The 19381-nt window shown below is 31.6% G+C and overlaps 2 protein-coding genes and 1 pseudogene across 2 annotated transcripts; 1 reads left to right on the plus strand and 2 right to left on the minus strand.

Annotated features, from left to right (window-relative positions):
* The first annotated feature begins 9162 nt into the window (after positions 1-9162).
* Positions 9163-9731, plus strand: LOC107620033 (flowering-promoting factor 1-like protein 3). The gene has a single exon (XM_016322260.3). The coding sequence runs from the start codon at positions 9196-9198 to the stop codon at positions 9529-9531; it is 336 nt and encodes a 111-aa protein (XP_016177746.1). The 5' UTR covers positions 9163-9195; the 3' UTR covers positions 9532-9731.
* Positions 9732-17113: 7382 nt separating this feature from the next.
* On the minus strand, positions 17114-17932 carry LOC148578748 (uncharacterized). Its single transcript, XM_088503177.1, has one exon. The coding sequence runs from the start codon at positions 17930-17932 to the stop codon at positions 17114-17116; it is 819 nt and encodes a 272-aa protein (XP_088359303.1).
* Positions 17933-18316: 384 nt separating this feature from the next.
* Positions 18317-18850, minus strand: LOC148578749 (uncharacterized; annotated as a pseudogene).
* Between the last annotated feature and the right edge of the window lie 531 nt (positions 18851-19381).

Consider the following 19381-nt stretch of genomic DNA (forward strand, 5'->3'; position numbering starts at 1 on the left):
AACAAAATCAAAAGCATCAAAATTAGAAACAGTAGCAGAATCAGATGTGAAAGTAATAGAAGTAGAAGAACAAAGAATCAAAATTGGAAACAATGTGATTAACAAAATCAGAACCAGAATTAAAATTAGTGGATTAACAAAATCAGAATAAAAAAAGATGTGATTAACAATCTGATTAACAAAACTAGAAACAGAAGCAAAATTGTCCCAAGCAAAATTGGAAATTGCCGGTGGTGATGATGGAAAAGACCTGGCGGAGGATACTGTCGTTGCGGTGACTGCAGCAAGGAGGGCGAGAGTGCGGTCAAGGGTGACTTCAGCGACGATGCGATGCTTGTTGAGGGACTGGGCAGTGGCGACGCAGATGACGCTTGTTGAGGTTGACGCGGGCTGGACAGACGATGCGACTCTTGTGAGGAAGAGGAGCGGCGAGATTTGGTGGCGAAGACCGAACGACTAGGTGTGTGTTTGGATTACAGTTTGCAAATGTGAGTTTGCATAAAATTGATTTTACAAACTTGATTTTGATCGAAAGTAGGTTTGTGTTAAAGTGATTTATGTTTGGTAATTTTTGTATCAAAATGGATTATAGTAAAATAAATGTTGTTTGGTTTATACCATTCAAAATCACTTTTAGATAAAAAATTACTAAAATGGACATCAACTTAGATTTTTTTATATTATCCTACTGTTTTAATTTAGATATTTAAATAGATTTTATTAGTTAATTTTATAATAAAATTAATATTTACTTACTAAAATAAAAATAACATAAAAATAGATAAAATATATTTTTAAATAAAAATAAAAAATATAAATTTTAGATATATATATATATAAAAGAATATTTAAAATATGTTACATTTTTTAAGTATTAAATGTTACTTTAGTATTTTTTTACATCGTACTCTTATTTTAGTACTCTCAATAATCTTATTCTTAATATTAATTTGAAATCCAACGTTTATGATTTTATTATTATATATGATTAATTTTTTATTTAATTTATCTTTTTTAATGGAATCCTAATTTATATTATAAAAAATTACACTAAAACATAGTATAGAAAAATTACCATTATAAAAGATAGTACTGAAAATAATAAAAAAAATTAAATATTTACTTTATAGTGATTGAAACAAATTTGAAAGTTCTTAATGATCCTTTTATATAATATATTTTTAGTATTTTTAGTACTCTTTTTTTAGTATGTTATAATTTTTAATATTATTATTATTTACAATTAATTTTTTTATTTAATTTACTTTACCTAATAGAATTAATAAATCATATTATAAAAAGATAATAACAAACATAATACACAAAAATCACGATTATAAAAGTGTATAATGTCAAACAAATAGTTAAAAAAATAAAAATAATAAATAATAGAAAAATAGAGCTCATATAAATAGAAATAACAAGAATTTTATAAATAATACAATAATATATACAAAGGGTAAAGTTGGTAAAAGGTAAATAAAAGGTTAGTATCTATGGCTAAAAGCCCGTTAAGAAAACGCAGAAGCTAAAAATAGTTGCTTCTTGTAAACGCTGGTTTTGGCAGCAGAATCACTTCTGCGTTCATGATAAAAAAATTTGCCAAACCAAAAGTTGAAACTTTCAAGAAATTTAAACGTGCTTCTTCCCTTCCAACGGGTTTCCCAAACACACCCTAGAAGCAGTGGCGGCGACGAAGAGCAGCGGCAGCCGATTCCCTTCCCCTTCTCTTCCCCACCTTCCCTTCTCCCTCTCCTTTCCTAACCCCTGCATGATTTTCTTTCCCTTGTCCCGTTTTTCTTTTTATTTTATTTATATTTTTTTAGTTAGGGGTAATTTAGTAATAAAAATTAAAATTTTAGTAAAAAAAAAAAACAATTTTAAAATTAAGTTAAACTTTAGGAATGATTTTATAAATAAAAAAGGGTTAAAAATGAAAAACATTTTTAGTTCCTAACTTAGAAACTAAAATCGTACTTAATCCTATCATTTAATATGATAATAAGTTAGTGATATATTTGCCATTGAAGATTTTTGGTATATGAATAAATTTATTAGGTGCGTCTAAAATAAACCCAACAATTTTATGCACATTAAAAACGGCATTTTTTATGAACTATTAGATTTTATTAGATTTTTTATGAACTAGTATTGATAAACTTTATAAATATAAAACAAATTAATGCATACATATATAAATATATTTTAATATATAATATTTTAAAATAACAAGTGTAATATTTTGTTTGAAAATTAATAAATATAAAATACATATATAATGCATACATATATAAAATACATACAAAAATATTTTTTATTTGTTAAGATTAATTATTATGTAATATTATTTTTAATTATAAAATATAAAGTAATTAAATTATTTTATATTACTTGAAAATAATTAGATTATACATTAAAAAACTAAAAAATATTGTAATAGTTAATTTTTAAAAATATATTATTTTATAATATAATTTTTTATCTAAATATTTATACACATATATTTTATTTAAAATATTATATATAATACATAAAATATTAATTTTTTATTTTTTACACTTTTAAACAAATATTTTAAAATTTTTTATTTATACTCTTAAAAAATAGAAATAGAAAATAAACAGCATTACTTTTTTACTTTTCTAATATAAATAAAAATTTATTTTTACAAAAATTAAAAACTATGTATTTTTTATTTTTTATAAATTTTTTTTACTTTACATAAAATTGATGTTTCAGCTATTATTACAAAGTAAAATTTAAAAAAAGTAAAACTAAGAGAAAATTTTACTTCCCTCAGAGATGTTAAAATGACACTCTCATTTTTTATATTTGTAAAATGTACATTTTCCTTCCTTATAACTTTAAAAATTTTTTTTTTAATTTATTTTAAATTTTTTGTGTTAACTTTATCTATTTTTCAAGAAACAAATTTATCTTTTACAAAAAAAATTTTTTGTCATTAAATTTTGATTGTCTAAATTCCCTTTAATAAATTATTTTTTATTAATTAAATTATATTTTTACCAAAATATTTTTTTTAAAAATTTAATAATTTTATTTTTTTCTAAAATACCCTTCAATAATTTTTTAATTATTAAATTGTGATTTTACTAAATTTTTTGTTAACAATTGTTTTTATATTTTACTATTAATTTTTCGATATCAATATATATTATTTTAACATTAAATAAAAAAATCTTGGTAAAATTATTTTTCAATATCAATATATATTAATTGTTATACATATTAACAGTGGTAAGATTTTTTTATTAATGTTAAAATAATATATATTGATATCAGAAAATTAATAGTAAAATATAAAAATAATTATTAGCAAAAATTTTGGTAAATTCACAATTTAATAATTAAAAAATTATTGAAGAGTATCTTAAAAAAATAATTTAATTATTAATTTAAAAAAAAATATTTTGGAAAAATACAATTTAATTAATAAAAATAATTTATTAAAAGGTATTTTGATAAGAAAATTTAATGACAAAAAATAAAATTTTTACTAAAGGATATTTTTATAAAAAATAATTTTTCTTTTAAAAAATTAGTAAAGTTAACATTACTTAACACTAAAATTTTAAAATGGACTTAAGAGAAACTTTTTTAAAAATTACAAGAGGGGAGAATATATATTTTACAAATAGAAGAAATGAAAATATCATTTTAATATCTCTCAAAAAAGGAGAAGTGAAATTTTCTCTAAAACTAATTATCTAGCTACAATTTAATAAATAATTGACAACTTTAGTAAAAAAATAAAATATATTCACCTAATTCTTTTTTTCTTTTATTTATTGTAAATACTACTCATCGTGACTGATGTGAGAGATTCCAGAAAGACAGAGCATTGATACATCTACATAGACTCATGAAAGTCACAAACTAATGTGTATACATATGTAAAGATTTTGAATCGTGACTGCATTTATATATGTGATCTTTAAACGTGAATTTTTATCTATATTTAAAAAAATCAAAATAATGTGAATTATTTATTTTTATTTTTTAAAAATATAAATAAAGAAATTAAAAAATGTTTGTTTAACAGTATAAAAATAAAAAAAATTAATATTTTTATGTATTATATATAATATTTTAAAATATACATTAATATCAAAGGATAACTTTATGCACATTAAAAAATATATTATTATATAATAGTTAATTTTATTAAATAATATTATATATAATATTTTTAATAAAATTCATGTTTACAAATAGTTAGATAAAAAAATATTTTTTATAATATATATTTTTAATAAAATTAACTATTACAAAGTTTTTATTTTTTTAAATGAATAATCTAATTATTTTTAAGTAATATAAAATAATTTAATTATTTTATATTTTTAATTAAAAATAATACTGCATATTAAGATATGTAAAAATATATTTGTATTTATTTATATATTTTATTAATTATTATTTTAAAGCAAAAGAGTATATTTATCAATTTTAAATATTATATATTAAATTATATTTATGTACATATGCACTTAGGGCAAATGACCCATATAAATCAATGGCACAATAAAATTTTACAATTTAGCCAAAAAGAAAAACGCTACATAAATCAATCAAATACACGTTTTTATATATAGTTCGAATTAGTGCAATTCGAATTACACATTCATAGTAATTCGAATCACACTTATTCGAATTCTACACACACGCACACAAGGACGTCCCTCACTCATACCGATGGTGGAAATACGGCTGCCAAGTAAGCCGTGAATAGGCACAGCATGCCAAGGCGTAAGGACAAGGAAAATGAAAGGCCTGAAAATATCCGCAGTCATAAGTCTGGGACCTGAGTGACAGTACCAAGTGAGAATGACGCAGTAGGAGTGGTCTTCGAGACAGTGAACTCCGAATTATCTCTATCGTACAAAGTCACCGTGAAGCACCTCGTCGTTTTTAGATTGGCCTCTATACATTTCACCAGATGTTGACTGAATTGCTGTCCAGTTCTTAGCTCTGCCAACCTCCCATAAGTGACCTTCACCAGCGAGCACACCGGAAGATTTCTGACTCCCTTCAGGATGGAATTTACACACTCGGAGATGTTTGTCGTCATGTGTCCGAATCTCCTACCCTCATCCCGATGCTGAGTCCACAACGAATAGTCAATCCTATTCACCCAGTCACACATGATAGGATTTTCAGACCGCAGAATATCAAACCAGTAATCGAATTCAACCTCAGTCTTGGCATAAGCTGCGTTCACAAGAAGTCTCCTTGCGTCCTTGCCCTTGAATGTGAGGGCGAAATTTGTGGCCACATGTCGAATACAGAATGCACGGTTTGCAGCAGGAGGCAGCCATCCTTCATCGGGAGCCTCAAGTGTAGCCTTGATCCCGTTGTGCCTATCAGATATTACCAGGAGACCCAGTTGCAGGGTCACGTGCTGGCGGAGATGGGATAGAAAAAACGACCAGGACTCTGCATTCTCACCCTCCACGAGTGCAAATGCAATAGGCAGGATGTTGGAGTTCCCGTCCTGTGCAATCGCGATGAGCAACGTACCCCTATATTTACCGTACAAGTGGGTCCCGTTGATACTCACCAACGGCTGGCAATGCCGGAATGCCTCAATACATGGTGGGAACGTCCAGAAAAGCCTATGAAAATAGGCTTGTGAGCCGTCGACCTGCCCCCCCCCCCCCCCCACTCAAACAGGACTCGTCCTCAAGACTACAATACTACTGGGCATCGTCATTTGAACTCCCAAGACCCACCGCGGCAGCTCGTTGTATGACTCATCCCAATCACCGTAAATATAGGCGACGGCCTTCTACTTCGCCAACCAGACCCTCCTATAAGTCGGCCTGAAACCAAAATGTGCCTCCGTCGCATTCGGCAGTACCTTGATGCAGATGGATGCATTAGCTCTAACCATTGGCATGATGAAGCCCGAGATCACATGATATCCAGACTCCTATGGTCGCTCGAGATTGACGTTGCGAGACATGTATGAGGTCCATTGTACCGTTTTACCTCCCAAATACCCTTGCGCTGTTGGAGGCTTAGCCTAATCAACCATGTGCATCCATTCCCAAACTCAGAACACTTCCCTACATACCGGCGATAGTCAGACTCTACCACCTTGTACTATACCCCACGTCTAATGCTATAAGTCTTCACACTTAACACAGCATCTTCTTTATCCTGAAACTACTGACCAACCTGAAACTCTGTAAGACCACCAGTCCCCAGGGCATCTCTAGCACCAAATCCAGTAGGCTCCCCAGGAACCCCCTCCTGTCTCATAGCATCCAAGTCCAAAGATGAAAAGTGCGGAGGGTACTGCTGTGTCCCAGAGCTAGAACCACCGCCAGCCCCAGCTGGATTACTCGCTGCAATGTCATCTTCATTGTCATAAGCAATAAGATCCGGCTCCACATCATCATCGTCATCATCATCCAACAGTGCATCATCCATACTAGCCAGTGCCCCACATTTTAAAGAAGTCGGCACCCTATCCACAATACCAACCTCTCCGCCTCCACTACAGTTGAGATCAACAGCGAACGACGGGGAGGCGACAGGTTCGTCTGGAGGTTCATTCACAGGGACGGACGAAGACGCACCAACAGGTCTCGAGCTAGAACCGGCTACCGTGCCTATAGTGTGGGTGTTCCGGTTCGAACCCTCCGAGCTAGATACCACATCAACCAACTTTGCCAACAGTTCAGGTGTCATGACCTCGGGAAACTGCCGACAACAATGGAAGAGGACCTGCAAATTCTCATCACTCCCTATGGTGAAATCGTACTTCACGTCTTCTCGCAGCACTGAGATCGGAATGCGATAGAATAACTTCTAAACCCGTTTCGCGCCTTCCAGCCTAAGTTTCTGTAGTATAGAATTCACAAAGTCATCATATCTCGTCGTAGGTCTCATAAAAACACTGAGAAGATCCTTATCAGTGAGCTTCACACCAGATCGTGTTTTTCTCTTAATTGATCCTCTGTAATGCACCAACACTACAAAACTCTCATCACTAGCCATTTTGTCACTCTAATGAAAGGAATTCATGTTCACACCATATTTATACACGTCTGGCCCTTTATACTTCGAAACATCATATTTCGAATTAGTCTCAGTAGCTGTGTGTGTAATTCGAATCAGTGTGATTCGAATTACATAGATATGTCCTCTTGGTGGAACCTTCTTGTAACGATTATCTCTTTGGTGGAATCATGTGAATTTCTCCAAACCATGGTTTATATGAGTCATTTGCCCTATGTACTTATATTTTATATTTATAAAATCTATTAATATTTTTTTATAATATTTTTTATTTTTATTTAATAAAATCTAATAATTCATAAAAAATGACACATTTAATATGCATAAAATTGTTGGACTCATTTTAGAGGCACTCAAATTTATTCCACATTAACTTGATTTGCTAAACAAATTAAAGTACAGTTAACTAATAGCACGGTATAAACTGTAAACCTTTATCACATATGAGTAGGTATATAAATAATTATATTTTTAATATATTTTTTTAAGTAATTTTTTTTGGATTTGATTAAATATTTTGTATAATTTTTTTATTTATTTTATGTTTTTTTTAGAAATGAACAAAAATTAAACATTAAACTTTTCACTGATAAAAATTTTGATATTATATTATAATAGACTAATAAAAAAGATACGTAAAAATAATTTTATTTTTAATAATTCTAAGCAAAGAAATGATATCTAAATATATAAACTTATAAAGTAACTTGGTGAGAAGTTAAAAGATATATACAAAATATATAGTGCATGTGAATTAATTTAATGCATGTGAGAACGAAAGAAGATACGGTGACTCTCCATACTAGTGTTTTCCTCACATAAAATACAATGTGCATGTCAATTTTGTTACATGCCTGTATATATGCTTATTCATCTAATTAACTAAGTTGAATATTATTAATGATATATATGCTTTCAATTAAAATTGTCGCAGAATAAAGCTATTCTCAGCCAAACAAAACAAAGATTCCGGCAGTGTGGGGTTGCAATGATAATAATATTTGGGACTATATTCGCAACTGGCCATGGGCAAAAGAGAATCAACATTCTCCTCCCAATCCTATTATTACGATGGGGTGAAGGAAAAAAAAAAACACTGATCTAATTTAAGTCGATAAAAAAATATATAAATAATTATATTGAAAATATTATATGTATAATTAATTATTAAATTAAAATTATTATATATTTATATATAACTATATATAGTTTAATTTATTTATAGTGTGTATTTTATATTTTAATATATATTTTATATAAGTTATTGATTTAATAGTTAAATTTTTTTATATATTAAATTTATATAAAATTTACATAGAATTTTTTTATTATTTTAAACTAATTTTAAATATTATCTAAAGAAGAACGTTAAAAGACTAATAGAATTTTTTTTAGCTAGCAGTTAATTAATAATATTTAAAAATATGAATTAAAAATATATTATTTAATTATTAAACTAAAAAAATTAAATTAATAACTAAAAGTACTAACAAAAAGCAATAAATAAATTCTGCTAGTTAGTGCTTAAATTTTTCTATTATCTAAAACCATCTCTAGAAAAAATTTAAATAAATTGACAAAAATTTAACAATTCTTAATTATTAATTTGGCATCAAATTAACGCAGCTGAATTTTCACCTATAAATGATGAGAAGGAGAGGAATGGAAAAATTTAGGGGGCAGTAACTTTGTTAAATTCTGACCAGTATATAATAAAAAAAAAAGTGAGTCATTGAATAAAATTTCACTTCAATTTCACACTATTAAAATCATTATTAATAGCTATTTGATAGCTACAAATCACAAAAATTAATGGCCCTAGCATTTCTCATACAGGAATAGTAAAAAAATTGGAATAGGACCCCTCCCCTCTATCTATGTGTGTCCCCACCACATTGAATTAGCTGTATTCCCATCCAAACATCATCACGCAGAAAAGTACACTACAAATATATATACCTTCAATTCAATTCCTCCCCTCCAAAATTTATATTCAGCGTTCATATCATGGAGATTCCATATAATATAATAATAAAAATAAGTGAATACAAAAGAATAAGTCCCCTAACGAATAGTCTATAAATAGACGCACACACTGTGATGAGAAATTAAAGTTGGGTGGCATTGTAGAAAGAAAAGAAGAAGAAGATGTCGGGGGTATGGGTATTCAAGAACGGGGTGGTGAGGTTGGTGGAGAACCCAGGCGGGGATTCAGTGCAAGGTGGAGGAGGGAATGGGAGGAACAAGAAGGTGCTGGTTCACAGCACAAGCAATGAGGTGATTACTTCCTATTCTGTGTTGGAGAGGAAGCTCAACAGTCTCGGCTGGGAGCGCTACTACGATGATCCAGACCTTCTTCAGTTCCACAAGCGCTCCACCGTGCACCTCATCTCCCTCCCCAAAGACTTCAACAAGTTTAAGTCCATGCACATGTACGACATCGTCGTCAAGAACAAGAACTCCTTCGAAGTTAGAGACATGTAATTTAATTTGTCTATCTTTCCATTCATCACGTGCTCGTGTTTCTTGTCTTAGATTAGGGGGCCGGGGGTTCAGAATTAATGAATGTTTAATTTGTTTATGTATGTAGGTCTTAATGATGATGATGTTAATTATTTGTGTGTGAATGTGTATGCATGTAAATTTATTTGTATGCAATTAACTACTCAGCTTCCTTCTCCATATACTTGTTCCGTTGTTCGCTAAGTGATCTCATCCATTTCTTCTCTTTTATATGATCACTAACATATATATTCACCAAAACACCGTATGTAAGCATTATATGCTGTTGTTGTAAATGAATAAGTTGGTTTCTGCAACTAGCGACAATATTCGAGAGTTCTTCTAAAACGACATCCGCTTCCGAATAGAGTTAAGGAGAAATAATATCTGTATTAGATGAAATGTTTTTTTTTTTTCATTTTTTATATATTAAAATTAATTATTTTTAATATTAAAAGTAAAAGATATACAAATTAAAATAGATATACACAAAAATAATCCATATAATAATTTCTCAAAAATAAATACATATTGAAACAAAAATTACTCATTTTCTAAATTAGTTTTTAAAGATTTTTTAATTAAATTTATTTTTCAAAAATTTTAAGTTAGTCACATTAGTCATTATATTACTTTTGTTGTTAGCAGCATCAAAATTTGTTGATATAGCACATTAAATGACATCACATTGACCACAACACACACTTAATAGTCTTAATTAGTTGTTACATGATAATAAATTTATGCAATTCGATCAAATCAACTCCAAATTGATGAGGACCTTAAGACATTAAAATCTTTGGAGAACATGTGATCTTTCAAGGATAAATCACTACAAGAAAACGTTGAGAACCGTTGGATTTAGTGGCGACAATTACAGTTGGATTTAGCGACGGGTTTGATGAGGAATTCATTATGTCAAATGGTTACTGGAGGATAGTCACTTCCGATGGTAAATCTACCGATAACGTTTGGCAGGAAACCACAACAAATTGGCGCCAAAATTTTGCATCGGAGTTACCATCGGATTTATCCAACGGCAGAGACGTTTAATGGAACATGTTTTGGAGATCTGCACTGCATTATCGTCGGAAATATCCACCGATAAATCCAACAGTAAACGTGCCCTAAATTGGAACCGCGAACCCTTCCTCCTTTGTTTTGAACTCTCTCTCTCTCCCTCCCTCCCTCCCTCCCTCCCTTCCTCCCTCTCACATTCTCATCTATCCTCTCCGTCAACCTCCTCTTCCGCCGCCGTTGCATCCTCCTCCGCCGCCGCCGCCATTGTTGCTGAAGACGTTGCTGCTGTTGCTGGACATCCTTGCCGCCGCTGCTGCAACGCCCCTGCCGCTTTTGCTTTTGCCGCCACTGCACTTCCACCCCGCTTCAAGGTTTTTTTGTTTGAACTCTAATTATTTCAAATTTTGTTATATCAAGTTAATTAATTAGTTAGCAGAGATTAGTTAGTTTAGTTTTCTATTTTGGTAGATTTAGGTGGTAAGAATAGGTTAGAATAGGTTAGATTAGACTTTGAGATTGTTGAAAAATATTGGATTATTGAGCTGTTTGCTAATTTCTGCGGTTAAAATTTTTAGAAAAATTCTTGACTGTATTAATAATGATTGAACTATTTGTATGTTACCTTAATTACGGTTGAGAAGGCTTGATGGATATTTGGTTTGGAATGAATCCTTGAAGGGTGGAGAAATCTGAATGTTAGGAGGGATTCTGTCGATATTTTTATAAGATTTTCAATAAAATTAAAAAATTAAAATTATGTTTCAAAATTGTTATAATTAATTGTTGGGTTGCTGTATTTTTGTGCAATTATTTATTTGAATAATTATTTAAATCTTAGTTTATGTTTTTGATTATTCATTCTAATTTAATTATTTTGAAACTAAAACACTATGTAATTTTTCTTTTTTTTTTTTAATTTACTAAACTAAAACACTTTTAGAATTATTTGTTATTTCTTGAGTTTTTCCTTATGTTATTATTTATTGGTATTTGTCATGTTATTAATATGTTACTAATATATTCGCTATACAGACATGACAACAGGTAGCAGAGGTAGGTCGAGTGGGTCACGTGGTCGTGATAGAGGGCAGGCTTCCACCGAATTCCTCAGGGCTGCCCAATCATCGCCCTCTACCCTGACTACCCCGGTGACGTCATAGGCGGGTCCATCGGACCAGTAATTCATTATGGTCCCAAATTCGAACTGGGTGCCTCCTTCTGTTATGTCGTATGCAGATACAGTGACAACGTTGGCAGAGCTTGCGGTGGGTGATTCTTCCAATGCTCCCAAGCAGGATACCCCTCCACCACCGCTCGTCATCCGGTTGGGAATTTAGCCTGATGGCATGCAGTCACGAGTTCAATTTTTTAATATTAAGTTTGTTTATCTTATGTTTGTTTATCTTATGTGTTTGTTAATGTGAGATTATTTTTCTCTAACAAGTTTGCACCAAACCCTAGCGCTTGTACACAGGAGATATCTGAGGTCATTAAGTCTATGTACGACCACTCATGGCCAACCTACACGAAGATCACGGCTGATGTGAGAGTGTGTTCGTTTCAGAAGTGGGCGGTAACCAATTTCATTTGAAATACTTAACTGTATAGAAACTGTATTTTATTCCAACTAACTTATCGTGGTGAATCACTTTGTGTAGGTGAAATTTATATGGGGTGCAGAACACAATGTCATGATCAGGAAGATCTATGACCACCGGGTAGCCACACATTTTCAGCAGATGATGAGTAACGTTTGTTAGGAAAAAGAACACCTGAAATCGTGGATCTGTTCAAACGTCAAGCGTGAATTGGATGCCTATTTTAGAGATAACGAGGAGCTCAAACGTCGCTGTCTGACGAACGTCGCTAACAGGACTTCACCCATGTTGTCGAGGTATACGGGTGGGTCGGCGACCTTCATGAAGACGAAGACCTGAATGGTAAGAATTTTGGCATTGTTTAATGTTTTAGTAGTTACTTGAATTAGTTTTTTATTTTTCTTTTTTATTATCAAGTTAATAAATTAGTTAGTAGAGTAAATGTTAGTTTAATTTTCTGTTTTAGTAGATTTAGGTAGTTAGGATAGGTCAGAATATGTTAGATTTTTCTCTAAGATTGCTAGAAAATGTTGGATGGAACTCTTTAAGGGTGGCTAAATCCAAATTTGAGGGGAGACTCTGTTAAAATTTTTATAAGATTTTCAGTAAAATTGAAAAAAATTAAAATTGCATTTTCAAAATTAGAATTAAGATTTTCTGTATTTTGGTTCATACTTATATTTGTCTCTCATTGTTTAATTTGTTGTTTATTTTATTGCTTGGTTGATATATTAATTTGTAGTCTTAGTCGGTGAATTGTGAGGCGACACTGGCGGAGACCTTCAAGTATACTCATACTTTGAAGGCAAACAAGGAGAGATTTGCTGATGAGCGATATGCGGCCCATTATGTGAGTTTAAATTAATCATAAGTTTCAACTTTATTTGGTTTAAAGTCAATTAATTAACTATTATCCTAATCACAACTAACGTATGTGATGTAGGAGGAATACACGCAGAGGTTGGAGACCGCGACCTAGCAATCTCAGCCGCCTAATGGGACGGACGAAGCCAGCTCCTAGACCTCAGTGGTGGATCCCGATAGGATTTGACGCGAGACCGCCTCTGAAACCCCACAAGAATCGCCACTTCGGGTTGGGGTCGTTCTTCGCCAGTGGCCTCCGTTCCTCCGCATTGGCGACTTCCTCTGCTTCTGCCTACTACCACCAGCCCTGCTGATCTCTAGGAAGTTGTCGACCTGAGGAAGGAGGTGCATAGGCTAACATAGGAGCTCACCAGCAGGCGAAGCAGTCTGAGCTGAGGTATCGAGAGATTCTTGCACGCGTTGCCGTCAACTCGGACCTGACGGAGAAGCTGGAGTAGCTCGATAGGTTGCGACAGCAGATGGAAGAGTACAGCCAGCAAATATACACTGGAGGCAGCGACGCAACGGCAGCACCTCTTCTGCCGCCTCAGCAGGGGGACCAGAAGGCCGACGACGATGACAAAGATTACCGGGATCTTTAGAGTTTAGGATTTTACGCATTTTTGTTTGTCTATTTCATTGTATTCTACATTTGTGATATTTTATTTTATTTAGGCCATTTATTTTTTAATAAAATAATTTCTTGATTTCTTGCAACATTAAATTTATGCTAACAATTTCGTTAACAAGAGGCTACTAATTGTGGCTTAACTGTGCCAAAAAATTTTAAAAATAAAATTAAAATTATCGTAGGATTTACCGTCAGACTTAAACACGTGAAACGGCGCTATCTGACGATAACCATCAACACAATCTCGCCAAATTCATTGAAAAGACCGATAAAAATTCCGCCGACAATTAGCATCGGACAAAATAAATCTGCCAGTAAGCAATTTCCGGCGATGTTTGTACCGTCAACCCAAGGACGACAGTAAATCTGACAGTAATCTATTTAGCGGCGAATTTATTTGATTAATTCGACAGTAAATCTAACTATACTCAATATTTTTCTTGTAGTAAATTTGACCATTTACTCAAATATTGTGCTTGCATATATACAATAATAAGTTAGATATATAATCATTCATGCATTTACCTTCTTCTATTAGTTTAATTTTAAAAAAAAAATAATTTTATGATGTAGTATTTGAACTTTTATGACCTAAAAATTTAGAACCCCTTCTTTGTTGGCTCTAAAAATAATTAATTTTAGTATAAGACAAATAAAAATATCTACTATAAATTCACGCAAAAAAAAAAAAGTAGTTTCATGACATAAAAAAATAATAATTATAAAGTAATTAATTAAAAAATAATATATTAATTTAAGAATAATTAATTTTTTACTTCCTCATTTAAATTAATTTTTTTTATTTTTAAAGAACTTGATCCATTTAATAAATTGATGTTCAGTTTATATGCCTCTTAATTAAATCTAAGAATAGAGAGGACAGAAATAAAAGTGTATAAATTAAAGAACCCATTTAAATAATAATAATAATAATAATAATAATAATAATAATAATAATAATAATAATAATAATAATAATAATAAGTAATTAATATTTTTATATTTATCTTATATTTTAATATTAATTAATTTTGTATTTTTTATTAAAAATATTAACTACTTAGTATTCTTCACTAGCAAATTGAATGTACAAAAATAAAATATTTGTTAATGCCTTAAAATGTTGTCTTCCCTAATTAACGAGTTGAAGGAGGAATTTCTGCGCTTTTTAATTTTAATATGGAGAATAGATTTATATAGGACAACGATATAGAGAACATGCGTACTTTACCGGCGTGTGGTGTCAGTGAGCGACTAATCGGACGGTCCGATTTTATGGGACAAAACGGACGGTCCGAATTGTCCCTTCTCGCCACGTGTCGCATGGACGTTTCTCCCCACAACGGTGCCCTTAACCCCAACATTCTCCTTTACTACATGCATACCCACCCTCCGAAATCAGTTTCATCTCCATCCCACCTAGCAACCATTCTCCCTTCTTCTCCTTCATCTAATTCTTCTTCTTCTCCCCACAAGTCTTTGAAAAAAATTTAAAATGCCAAAGAAATAAAAATCTAGAGATGTTGATCATCCTGAATTTTATATTATGAAATATCTCGACCATTCTGATTATATAAGTTTATTTATTAATTTTTTTTAATATTTTAAAATTATAATTATTACTATCAAAAATTTAATTATAATTATTATTGTTAGTAGCTCAACTGAAGAACATATTAGTGACATTATTATTATTATTATTATTATTATTATTATTATTATTATTTCAGAGTTATAATTGTTATTATTAGAAATTTAATTATAATTGTTGTTGTTATTAGCCGTTCAACTTAAAAAGATATATCACTGAGAATATTATTATTATTATTATTATTATTATTATTATTATTATTATAGAATTATAATTATTGTTATTAGAAATTTAATTATAATTGTTGTTGTTAGTAGTTCAACTTAAGAACATATATCAGTGACATTATTATTATTATTATTAATTCAAAATTATAATTATTATTATTAAAATTTAATTATAGTTGTTGTTGTTAGTAGCTCAAATTAGGAACATATATCAGTGATGTTGTTGTTGTTATTGTTGTTGATTGATTGATTGAAATTTAAAAATATATGTTTAAATAATAGTTAGAAATATATATGTAAATATAGTTAGAGAATATTTTAATCAATGATAATGTTTGAGTTAGATTAATATGATAGATTAGTAAAAAGTATATGTTTAGAATTTTTTTATTTTTTGTAATAATTTTAGTAAAAAATATATGTTTAAAAATACATTTTTGGAATAATGTTGCTGATTTTGATCAATAATTAGGTTTTGTAAAGTATAATAATATAATGTATTTGTTTTTCGATAATAATTATTTGTTTACTGTTAGGTTTTTAATTGACATAAATATGTTGTTGTAAGTGAGATTTTAATATTACAGTGGAACATTAGTTAGATATGAATTGGAAGTATCTATTAGTTATTATTATTAGTGGTAAGTTAGAAATAATTTCTTGGATAAATTGGTTGTTTTAGTTAGAAAATTATTATATTTTAGTAGTAAATTAGTAATTGTTAATAGTTTGATTAATAATTTATGTTTTTGTAGAGTTCACAGATGTTGACGTGTGATTACTCTGTCCCTCCGGATCGGTACAATGATAGGGTAGAGGAGCATTTATGATTTACTGGTTTTTATCATGCATCTCAAATTGAAATAGTCCAATGTCAGAAAGCACTCGTAAATGCTCTAGTCGAAAGGTGGTATCCAGATACACATACCTTTCACCTTCCGATTGGTGAATGTGCTGTGACACTGGAAGATGTGGCTATGATTCTTGGTCTTCCGACGGACGGTCTTCCAGTCACAGAGATGACTATGAGTAGTTTTGAAGCCTTAGAGGCGAAGTGTTTGCACCAATTTGGGGATGCACCGAGAAAGTCAGATTGTAGAGGAAGCGGCATAAAACTAACGTGGCTTCGGGATCTAAAAGAACGGTTACAGTTGACTGATAAAAATAGTATACAGAGGTACGTGAAGTGTCACATTATGTTGTTGATCGGTACGATCTTGTTTGGAGACAAGTCTGGGGCATTTGTGCACTGGAAATTTCTGCCTTTACTTCGTGATTTTGGCAGTATCGGACAGTAAAATTGGGGATTAGCATGCCTCGCACACCTGTACAGGGCGTTATGCAGGGCATCTCGTTTTGACTGTAAGGAGATCGTCGGTCCACTAACACTGCTGCTCGTTTGGGCTTGGATCCGCCTGCCATATCTAGCGCCGGTTCTTAGGGAACCCATATTTTTCCACTTGCAAACAGGTAACATTATCTTACATTTACTCCGTATCTTCATATTTAGAATCCAGTTCTGTTAATGAAATAAGTCATATTACCAAGCTTCGTTACTGCGAGCCACAACTGCATTGATGGATTCGTGTCGGTCGGATATCAATCCCACACCATCCCAAGTCACAACATGTTGTCACAGGTTACTAAGAAAAAAGTGCCACGTATTAGAAGTCTCTCCCTCCACAATAGCAAATGCAATTGGGACGATATTGTTGTTACCATCCTGTGAAACTGCTACTAACAAACAACCCTTATACTTTTCATACAAGTGAGTCACATCCACCTGGACAACTTGCTTACAATGTCTGAATGCTCTAATGCTGGGGTAATAACTCCAAAAGACTCGATGCAATACCCGGATATCACTTACCAAGTCATCGCCTTGATATGCAGGCATAGTCTCAAAATGGATGATAGCTGATGGCTCCTTATGACATATGGCCTCAAACCATATCGGCAACGCTTCGTACGATGCTTCCCAACCTCCAAATATTTTTTCTATTGACTTTTGCTTAGCCAACCATGCTTTTCGATAATTGATGGTGTAGTTGAAATGCAATTGCACTTCTGCAATAACTGATTTTACCTTTAACGAGGGATCAGCCTCAACCAACGGCTTTATTGCTTCTGCAATTCTGTTCGAATCCAGCTTCGGATGATCCTGAAAAATGGTGGCTCTGGTACAAATGTGACTACCATTATACCTCCTTATAACCCAACAGTACTTTCTGCTGATCATGCTAACCCTGATAAGCCAATCACACCCCTTCCCATACTGTGTACACTTGGCATAAAATGTCAACGGCTCCGCCTCGTACACCCGGTAGTCTACACTTCTTCGGATGGCATATTCTTTCATCGCCTTAATAATAGCTTCCCTTGAACCGAATTCCATCCCCACAGCAAATTCACCATCTGCAACAAGAGAAACTTCTGCCACGACGGCAGCCATACGAAAATTTAATAACCGAAATTAAAAGTAAATCAACACTCAATACATCAATGATGATATAAATAAACTTTACATCAGGTTATTATCCCAATCTTAACAAAAAAAGAAAACATAAAAACATAAATAAATATTGATTAATAAATACTAATTAATTTTTAATTACATCAATAACTAACAAAAAATATTATTATCCTAAACTTAACTACATAAACACATAAACAAATGCTAATTGAATATATTTTCACATATCACTTAACTATTTGGTCCATCAATCAATATAAATTATTACAGAATTCTAATCCATCTTATAAATATAGGCAATTACGTACCGACGCTCATATATTCTGGAAACTTCGGAGCATGCATGGCTTCCAAATCCAACACTCACATGAAAGATGACTCCTCAAACGGCACTTCGTTTGCCAGTGCATTTGCCACGTCTATTACATTTGGAGCTATAGTGTCGTCACCTTGATCTTCATCTCCATTTGGATCAACAACTTCATAATTGCTTTCGAACTCTTCCTCACTGTCACTATTGTAATCTTCCTGTACAATATTTCGGTCGGCCTCAGATTGTTCGAATTCAATGTACAGCTCGATGAATGACATTTGGGCACAACTTTCAATATACATTGAAAACATCTCTTGCATACTCGCTTCGTCGGTTATATATTTGGTTTGAAATTGAACGAATCCACCAAATACTGGTATGAGATATCTGTATAAAATACATGATATTTTTCTTAACATCTCAGAATCTATCTTTTCACAAATCACATATTTGAGCTCTTCAAATGAGATTGTGAAGGGAATAACAACATCTAACGAATTTTCACAAATAAATTTTACTCCTTCAGATATTTGTAACAAAATTTGACCAAAATAATACACTTTTTAAAGAACTCTATCATCCATTTCTCTCACCAACCTAAACAAAAACAGAAACTTCACTATCAATTTTTTACCTCATAACAAAGAAGAGAGAAACACGAGTTGAAGAAAGCAGAAGAACAAGACGAAGAAGAAGACGGTATCTGCTAACTTGTTTATGAGTTACACACTTTTATATACATATATCTGCATTAATCGGACCCAGCGAGTTTTTCAGCTCGTTCAAAAAAAATATATAATAATCAATTCGGACCATCCGATTTGATTTTCGTATTATAAAAAAATTAACTATATATACGGACGGTCCGATTTGCTTCGTCCAAAATTCGAAATTTCCCTCCTTGCAAATCGGACCATCCGATTTGTCCATCAAATTTTCCTTTAAAAAGAAGTCGCATGGTCCGATTTGTTTATTGAACAACTCAAAAAAAGCTGTCCCACATATTTGTCTAGCACCTCCATACTCTATAACGCAGCATAACACATACCTGACTTCCGTAACAAAAAAAAAAATGAGCCGCACATATGAGTTAAAAAGGAAAAAAAAAAAAAAAA

Source organism: Arachis ipaensis, chromosome B1, assembly GCF_059453495.1.
Source record: "Arachis ipaensis isolate K30076 ecotype BB chromosome B1, ASM5945349v1, whole genome shotgun sequence".
Classification (NCBI taxonomy): Eukaryota; Viridiplantae; Streptophyta; class Magnoliopsida; order Fabales; family Fabaceae; genus Arachis; species Arachis ipaensis.

Excerpts from the sequence above, each read along its gene's own strand:
- LOC148578748 (XM_088503177.1), bottom strand. The coding sequence starts at position 17,932 with ATGGCTGCCGTCGTGGCAGAAGTTTCTCTTGTTGCAGATGGTGAATTT.
- LOC107620033 (XM_016322260.3), top strand. The coding sequence starts at position 9,196 with ATGTCGGGGGTATGGGTATTCAAGAACGGGGTGGTGAGGTTGGTGGAG.